The sequence below is a fragment of the Dromiciops gliroides genome, chromosome 1 (genome assembly GCF_019393635.1).
Source record: "Dromiciops gliroides isolate mDroGli1 chromosome 1, mDroGli1.pri, whole genome shotgun sequence".
Taxonomy (NCBI): Eukaryota; Metazoa; Chordata; class Mammalia; order Microbiotheria; family Microbiotheriidae; genus Dromiciops; species Dromiciops gliroides.
In genome coordinates, this window is record NC_057861.1 from 421,347,713 (window position 1) to 421,357,307 (window position 9,595).

Consider the following 9,595-nt stretch of genomic DNA (forward strand, 5'->3'; position numbering starts at 1 on the left):
TAAAAGGGTTTGGAAGAACCACTGTAAAGATTAGAATAGTAAGTCAGGAAAGGAGGTATAGACAGATTGTCTAGCAACAAAAGGATCCACTTGAGGTTGTCTAACATAAATTTGTAGTGAATCCAGTCAGAATAGTTGCATGGCTTTCTCCACCTTTGTTCAACAGCATGTATATAAGGGTGAGAGAGACAGATGGTGGGACTTACCCAAGGCTGAGACTTGGCAGGGCATAATTGTCAATATGATAAGGGGGCCAGGGATTCAAGAGAAGGACAGTGTAGAGTTTAACTGCTTCACAAAGGGGTCAAAATGGCGAAAAGGAGTGGCTAGTTATGAGGAGATGGCCTAGGAAAGAACTGAAGGGGAGATGTTTTGGAGGACATGCTGCATGGACAAAGAATGAGATTTGGCAAGGAAAGGCAGAAGGGGAAGTCAAAAGCCAATAGAGTCAGATAAGGAGATTTTGAAATATTTGAACATGGAAGTGGTACATTTGTGTGTGATGAACAAGACCAAGAGTATGATCATCCTTTGTATGTGGCTGAAGTGGGATAGAGGATTAGGTCATGGGAAGTGAGTACATTGAGGAATTGAGTATTTTGAATGTTTGAAGAGGAGTCATTGTATATTTTGAGGTCCCCAAGTATAAGAACAGGGATTAAGGAGAAGAGAAAAATTATGAGCCACATAAACTTCTTGAGGAAGGAAGGGGAGTAACTCGGAAGATAACAGCTACCAGGATTTTGATTGGGTGGTAGATATGAGTAGCATGGACCTCAAAGGAGGTTGCTGAATGATTGAGGTAGGAGAAAACCCTGAAAGTGTTCATGGGGAGCAAGTAGTGTACCCCCTAACTCACTTCAATTAGAAAGCCAAGGAGAATGAGTGAAGAAGATGCAGCTAGTCCTTGAAAGGGCAACCAGGGAGTCTACATCATTGGGGGAGAGCCAGGTTTCAGCAACAGGTTCAGAGCATCTAATGTCTTTTGTTAAAATTACATTTCATAGGGGGCAGCTAGGTGGTGCAGTGGATAAAGTACCGGCCCTGGATTCAGGAGGACCTGAGTTCAAATCTTGCCTCAGACACTTGACACTTACTAGCTGTGTGACCCTGGGCAAGTCACTTAACCCTCATTGCCCCACCAAAAAAAATTACAGTTCATAAAATTTTTAAGCACAGAAAGATCTTCAAATTTCTAGACCAATCCAAGAAGTGAAGTAACTTGCCAAAGGTTATAAATGGCTAATAACCAAGCCAAGGTAGTAATTCAGGTCACCTATGATATACTGCCTTGCATTGTGGTCATATATATGTGACACACTCTCCCCATCTAGATAATAAACACCATGAGGATAGGAACTCTGAGGTCTTATTTGTGCTAATGCCTATCATATCTTACTATGACAGAAAAATTTCTAGAAACATAAATATGCCAAATCAACAGCAGAATAAGCCATTCACCTACAAAGCATAATTCCTTTTTGCCCCCATCTTTCTCTCCCACAGATATACCTTGCAGCAAGGACAAGCTATCATTCAGTTTCTGCCAGACATTGAAAACTATGGGCAAATGCTCTGTCATCACTCTAAGAGCTCAGTGCTGCTACACATGTGCTGGGCCTCACACTGTCCAGCCTCGACAGCAAAGAAATCGACAAGGCTTCAGAAAATCCAAACTGCTCTGAAGCCAGAAGGAATCCATCCTCCACCAAAGACAGCAACAACCTGCTAGACATGATGAATTCTGGGCTCCGGGTTAATTTTATTGAGGTCTCAATTCTTTGATATTTTTTTAAAAACTGGGTTATTTTTAAAAATCCTATTGTGTTCCTCTATCCTAAGGGATGTTGTTGAGTTGGAATATGTGCTGATCCCTGGCAGAAAGGTATGATGCCCAATCAGGTTAACTTTATGGATTCCTGCCTTTCTTTACAGAACATAACATATATGAAAGGTACCAAGTTGGATAATTCTATGAAGTCTTGTGTCTCCTCAAAGAATGTAAGGGGTCCCACATTTCCATTCTACCTCAGGCATGCCAAGACAGAACTGTGGTTCTAGAGGCTACAAGGAAATCTTACTGATTACCCTCGATGAGCACACCCTGCCTTCTCACCTGCCCATCAAAGTTGTTTAATGTCCTTGGAGTTTATAGGTCTTAACAGTCATGTTTACCTACACCTAACCCAGGATGAGCAAAATCTTTTTCTGACCAATATCCAGTGGACAGCAAAATGGAAGAATTAGTATATCCCTTGACCAATACCCCTCAGACCTATATCTGTGTGGATTGTGTCTCTGTCCTGAGATATTAGACTAATGGGAAACAAGCTTAAATGGAATGTTGAGGAATTAAGGAAGAATTGTTAGATACTGGGAGAGTCTGTCAAAGGTGAGGGGAAAAAAAACAAAGCTGGCTGTCTGAAATACAGACACAGACACACATTTCCATTATTAGGTGATCTGCTTTTATTCTCTCTTCTGCACCAGGAAGTGTCCTTTCACTAGGACAGAAGGGGATACTTCTTTCCTACCTACATGATTCTACCCTCAATCTTATTCCTGATAAAATCACTTTATTGCTGATAGATTTGCTATGGGTTACCCTCTGCAAGTTAGTATGGGCATATCATTAGCAACCATGAGTTAAAGAATTAGATGCTAGAGGTAAAATTAAACTTCAGAAAGAACAAGGAAATTGTGAAAAAGTGGGAACCTGGTGTTAAATTCCCAAATCTAGTACAAGAAACTTCCTCAATTATCTCCTCAGAGAGGCTCAGCATTTAGTGACATACTTCCCAGCTTGATATAGAGTAAACTGCTGTAGGAAATTAATGAGTAACACCTGTTAGTGCCAGGAGGAAGTTTTTCTTTTTATTTGTTTTTTCCTGAGGACTGTAATAAGATATTTATGGCTAGAACTGCTGTTTTGTGAGCTTTTGGCAGAGTGTTCATAAAATAAAAACAACCATCCATGAGAAAGGGTTGTGGTGGGTAGGACAAAGTCTATAGCCTCAGTGATAAAAACTAATGAAGCTTCAAGTAGGCTCCCCATAAATACTTGTTCAATTAAATTCAGCAAGCTTCTACCATGGACTAGGTTTTATGTTTAGAGCTGGGAACATAGAGGCAAATATCAAATATTCCCTGATCTCAAAGAGTTTATGTTCTACTAGATTCTACAAGTTAAAGTTAAAATATATATAAAATTATAGCATGGATGAAACACTCTGATCAATAGCATATACATGTGCACATATAAATATATTTATATACCCTACAACTATTTTTTTTTAGTGAAGGCAATTGTGGTTAAGTGACTTGCCCAGGGTCACACAGCTAGTAAGTGTGAAGTGTCTGAGGCCGGATTTGAACTCAGGTATTCCTGAATCCAGGGCCGGTGCCCTATCCACTGTGCTACCTAGCTGCCCCCTACCCTACAACTATTAAATAAAAATAATAATAATGGACTGAAAAATATATGTCAAAAGAACTCTGCAGTACTCTAGAAGAGATACAAAATTCAGATGAGACACTGTCTCTACCCTTGTGGAGTTTATAGTCTGGTGTTTTCACTTGTTGAATGTAATTGATCCATGAGCCTGGCATCTCAGAGATCATGATTTGAGTCATTCTTGACTCCTGGGGTAGAATAATGGAATGCAGTTTCCTGTTTCATCTCTAATTGACACTGATAGCAATTACCTTTAAATTTAACAACTTACTGTGCAAATAAATTGATTTCCCATACTTGAGGATCTGTGGTGAGTTAGTTGAGTTGGTTAGAGCCCAGGGCTAAGGGAAGATGTTATTATTGGTTTGGTTTCTGAATCTTACCTAGAACAAGGAGAACAAGAGAGAGAGAGAGAGAGAGAGAGAGAGAGAGAGAGAGAGAGAGAGTGTGTGTGTGAGTGAATATAAACCCCACTAAGGGAGTGAGAAACAAGTTTAAGCCCCCACCTCTTGGCAGTCAATCTTGTTACCTTTGTGGAAGGGATAGCACATTCCCAGACTCATCAACATTTCTACTCCAATGATTTATTTCATCTTCTGAGGCAAATTATTCTTAGTTACAGTTACCCATATTCCCATAGAACATCTGTTCGGTAGAATGGTGCTATTGACTAATGGTGCTGATATCTGGATGGTGGCAGAAATAATATATTCATATATATGTGTATAGATAGATATAGAGTGTTTGTATATGAAACTATACATACTTTGTACAAAATGTACTTAATGGTGTTGCTGGCCAATGCCAGTTCTATTACTTTGATACTATGTGCTTAAAGTTTATATTATATGCTTTTTATTTTATTTTTCAAGCTATGAATGTCAAACTCTCTAAGTTCCTATGAAGGATGAAGGAAATACTAATGGAGTTATATGTGATGGGGCTAAATTTTAAGGCAAGGAACAAGATGAAGGATACTTATATTTACTGTTGTCAGGGAAATGAGCTTTTCATAGTAATCAATCTTAACCCTGTCAATTTCAAGAGGTGATGGAGAATGGTCAAGTTGGAGGCAGAAGTCTAAATGGTGTAAAATGGAAGAAAATCTCCTGGTTTTTATGGTGGAAAATTTGGCAGACTTTGTTCCCAAAGCATTTATAAGTATTAGTTATCCTGAATGTTAATTAAGTAATCCAATTTAGCCTAATGTAACCTGACCATGTTTGGTCCTTATGCTTAACCATAGGAGTCTAATAAATGACATAAGGGATCTAAGCCTGTGAGTTTACCTATGACACTTTCACTATTGACATATTGCTATCCTACTGAATTCTACAGGTTTAACCCTTCCTGTTTTCATAAATGTAAAAAGGATACTTACCACATTTTCAAGAAGACTAGACATTGCCTGACCAGATGAGAATGGTAGCAATGAGAGAATTGAGTCCTACAATCAAGGTGCACACAGGAAAATGTCAGATTGATCTCCATAGATCCCATCCAGAAAGCAGACATATATGATGATATATGTGATTATATACACACATATACATATATCCCCTTCCCAGAGCCTGGCTCAAATACAAGATTAATTGTTCATCTGACACACCTACTTGGCCAACAGTACCAAAAAAAACCCCTAAATTATGAAAGAGTATTTCATACATTAGCCATTCAGCCACACAGATAAAGGGCAACCAAATTACTCAGTGACTAATGAGCTGACAGATTTTAAAGTTGGCACCATGAGAGTTAACCTTAGGTTAATAAAGATAGAGTTGTATGTTCTGGAGGTAAAAACCTGACTATTGTCTTCACCAAAGGTTCTGCTGACAGAGATGTGAAGTAGTATTGTGCCGACTTGATTTTCTTTCTACTTTAAAGATTAAGTGATAGGTTTGGAATTGAGAAACAAAGACATATACATAGCTCTCAAAAACCAGAGGATGGCTGCAAGGCCTGGTGCTGAAATGATACTGTAGGAGAAAAAAAATCCCCAAATCTTTATGCAGATGTATCAGACTTTACATGCTAATAGGGAGGTTTCCTGAAAAGCTGTCTACAAATTCAATTTTTGTAAATCAAGTCATACTGACTGTGGGAGTTTGTAATTCAAGTCAAACTTATATTTTATTTGTTTGCAAAGTGAAGAATGTGATACAAATAATCATCTAATTTCTCTGTTCTGTGGGTTTTAATTTTTGTATGCTGGATTTTATTAAACCAGAATCCACCTGTATCTCAAATCTTCCCTACCTACCAACTGAGATGTTTTTAGGGTCAGATATAGAAATTACTATGGAAATTTCACAAAATTTTCAGGTAACTTTCAGAATAATTTAGGAAGCCAAACAATTTAGTATCCTAACCCCTCCCTGAAGGATGCCAATTGAAACCCCATCTAGACCACATGTCCCAACTTTTCACAAGAAGTAGATAGGAGGTATAACAGTCTTGGGTCTGGAGTCAGGCAGACTCGAGTTCAAATTCAGCCTCAGACACTAGCTGTCTGAGCCTTAACAACTCACTTAACTGCTATCTGCCTCAGTTTCCACCACTGTAAAATGGGGTGACAATAATAGCACCTATCTCCCAAGGTAATTGTAAGGATCCAGTGAGATAACATTTGTAAAGAATTTAGCACAATGCCTGGCATAAAGTAGGTTCTTAATACATACTCGTTTCCTTCATTCCTTCCTTCAGATCCCTAGTCCAAACATGGCTTGGTCACAAAGATTTCCAGTTTTCAATCTTTTACTGTATGAGTTCAGGGCAAAGCCCAGGAACAGTATCTGGTGCTCAGCTGCATGCAGCTTCAGGAGACAGACCATAATTTCATGTGTTACAAATAGAATGGTGCTGCCTTGTATTAATTGTATTTCATGTGACTCCTTCAGTTTACATTACTCATACCTTTCTCATTATTATTAATAGAAGTAGTAATGTTATTTAAAATTCCATGGTTGGGGAAGTACAATTCTACCTGTCTTTATCCTCAGGAGTAGATGTATAGTTGTGATGCTACACACAACAACCCACAAACTGCATTGCCCTCCCAGCTTTGTTGTTTCATAGATTTCCCTTATCAATCTCCTCAAGGGATACACTTACACCTCGAAGTTGGGGGGAAAAAAACAAACAAATTGTTATGGTAACCTGCCTTTCTGGAAGATCAATAAATGACTGCATTCTCTAGAGGTTTCTGTGTGAATCTTTTTGTATATAATTTAATATTTTCATGACATTTTGTCATTATGAAGCACTTTCACATAAAAAAATAGTTACTTTTAGATTTCCATGAGTGTATCTCATTGTCTAGTATTCTTTTGTTATAAATAATGACTTGTAATCTATAAATAATTTTGCTATGTTTTGATGGTTCCGCGATAAAAAAAAAAGGGATCAGTGAAGGAAATGCTAAGTAACACGGGAGAAAAGATGGAGGAACTTATACATAGGCATGGTGTGCAAGAAGGAATATATAAAATATGGAAGAAATGGATGTTGCTTAAACTTCACTTTCACCTCAACTTGTGAAAAGGAAGCAGAACATCCACAAACTTTGGTGAGGGGATACAATCAACTCCACCTGGATATAGATAGGAATAGGAGAAAGAAAAATCTAAGAAGGAGGGATAGGTTCAGAAAGGGATTAGTCATGAGCAAAATGAACCCTAAACTTGGAGAGGGCATAGTGAAAAGGCAGTTAAGAGAAAAGGAAGAAAGGATAAAAACCTGAAATAAAGAAGGAGCATGGAAGATAGAGATGGAGGAAAATGCACAATTATCACCACCTAGCTGCCCTATTTACCCTATAATACCCTAGCTGGTTATTTTTAAAGAAAATACTAGAAAACATTGAAATAAATGGATGTTTCCTTAAAAGGACAAATAGTATATATCAAGAGCTGTCATTATATTTAATGAGGATAAACTTGAAACCTTTCTAATTAAATCAAGGGTAAAATAAAAATGTCCATTAACACCACTTTCTATTTGACATAGATGCTGGCAATAGCAATACGAAAAGGAAACTGAGATAATAACAAAATCATCACATTTTGCAGGTGACATGATGGTATATTTAAGAACCATAGAGAGTTAACTTTAAAAAATTGATTGAGGGGCAGCTAGGTGGCGCAGTGGATAAAGTACCGGCCCTGGATTCAGGAGTACCTGAGTTCAAATCTGGCCTCAGACACTTGACACTTACTAGCTGTGCTACCCTGGGCAAGTCACTTAATCCCCATTGCCCTGCAAAAAAAAAAAAAATTTGATTGAAATAGTAATTTCGCCAAAATTTTGGGCTATAAAATAAATCTACACCAATTATTAGTATTTCAATATGATACCAATAAAACCCAGAAGGAAGAGATAGAAATATAAATTCTATTTAAAATTACTAAAGAATATATACAATTCTTGGAAGTCTACCTACCTAGCTATATCCAAGAACTCTATAAAACTACATAACACTATTTATAGAAACAAAGACAGACCTTAAATAATTGGAAATGTTATATTCTCAAAGGTAGGGCAAGTCAGTATAATCAAAAATAAAAAGAAAACTACATAAATTTATTTATTTAATATCATACCAATAGAACTAGCAAAGGACTATTTATATAATTAGACAAGTAATAACAAAACACTTATGTAGACAAAAATGTTAAAGAATCTCAAGGGAAATATTTTTTAAAGGGGGAGAATGAAAGGGACTGAGCAATACCAGCTCTCAAACTATACTACAAAGCAATAAATCAAAATTAGATTTGTTGATACACTCTTGCGAGCAGCCCAGCACCTAGGGGGACTCTAAACTCCAAACCCAGGACTCCCAACTTCCAGTTCAGTTCAACTCTTCAACTTGCACGAGGGAGCTTAACCAACTAGCAAGGAGATCAGATAAACACAATGGGAACGGTTCAGTCAGTCAGAGACCGAGATGCTTCTGGAAGAACCATAACGATGGCTGCCCAAGGAGAACCCCAAGTGCAGTTCAAACTTGTATTAGTTGGTGATGGAAGTACTGGAAAAACCACCTTTGTAAAACGTCACTTGACTGGTGAATTTGAGGAGAATTATGTAGCCACCTTGGGTGTTGAGATGCATCCTCTTGTGTTCCATACTAACAGAGGGTCTATTAAATTCAATGTATGGGATACAGCTGGCCAAGAGAAATTTGGTCACCTGAGAGATAGTTATTACATCCAAGCTCAGTGTGCCATTAAAATGTTTGATGTTACATCAAGTTACTTACAAGAATGTACCTAACCGGCATAGAGATCTGGTATGAGTATGTGAAAATATCCCAATAGTGTTGTGTGGCAACAAAGTGGATATTAAGGACAAAAGTCAAGGTGAAATCAATTGTCTTCCATAGGAAGAAGAATCTCCAGTACTATGACATTTCAGCCAAAAGTAACTAGAACTTTGAGAAGCCCTTCCTTTGGCTTGCTAGAAAACTTACTGGAGACCCCAATTTGAAGTTTGTTGCCATGCCTGCTCTTGCTCCTCCAGAGGTTGTCATGGATCCAGCACTGGCAGCATAGTATGAGCAGGACTTACAGATTGCTCAGACAACTGTACTCCCCGATGAAGATGGTGAAGATGGTGACCTGTAAAGGATCGAAACTAGAGCCCAGCATCAGAGGTCTAGTTTTATAGGCAACTTTCCTGTGATGTCAGTGGTGTAGTGTGTTTGCCACTTTATTATATAGCTGAGCAGAACCATGTGCTTAATCTTTGGGATGCTGAAGGAGATCAATGGGCTTCGGAGTGAATGTGGCAGTTTAAAAAAATATATAATTCATATTTTGGACTTGCATATTTAGCTGTTTTGGACTGCAATTATGTCCCTTTGAGTTTCAAATAAGATTGCTACAGTCCCATCACAATATTCAGTGGTGAATCCTGTTTGTTACAGTCGTTCCCATTCCTTTTTTGTTTCGATCATAATAAAGTTGTATTTCAAATATCTAAAAAAAAATTAGATTTGTCAGTAAATATAATATATTAGATACACAATATACAAAATCAAATAAACTGAGAAGTTCTGTGTTCACCAAACACAAAGAGCCCAGCTACTGGGATAAGAATTTGCAATTTGATTTTTTTTTAATTGCTTGGTAAATTAGAAAT

At 37.7% G+C, this 9,595-nt stretch overlaps 2 protein-coding genes across 2 annotated transcripts in view; both read left to right on the forward strand.

The window, feature by feature from the left end:
• ADAMTS12 (ADAM metallopeptidase with thrombospondin type 1 motif 12) overlaps positions 1-1,685 on the forward strand; it is a 569,738-nt gene extending 568,053 nt beyond the window's left edge. Inside the window, 1 exon segment of the mRNA XM_043975705.1 lies at positions 1,507-1,685. Within this exon segment, the coding sequence (XP_043831640.1) occupies positions 1,507-1,685 (179 nt within the window).
• Positions 1,686-8,422: 6,737 nt separating this feature from the next.
• LOC122736581 (GTP-binding nuclear protein Ran-like) lies at positions 8,423-8,728 on the forward strand. The gene has a single exon (XM_043978909.1). The coding sequence runs from the start codon at positions 8,423-8,425 to the stop codon at positions 8,726-8,728; it is 306 nt and encodes a 101-aa protein (XP_043834844.1).
• The last annotated feature ends 867 nt before the right edge of the window (positions 8,729-9,595 follow it).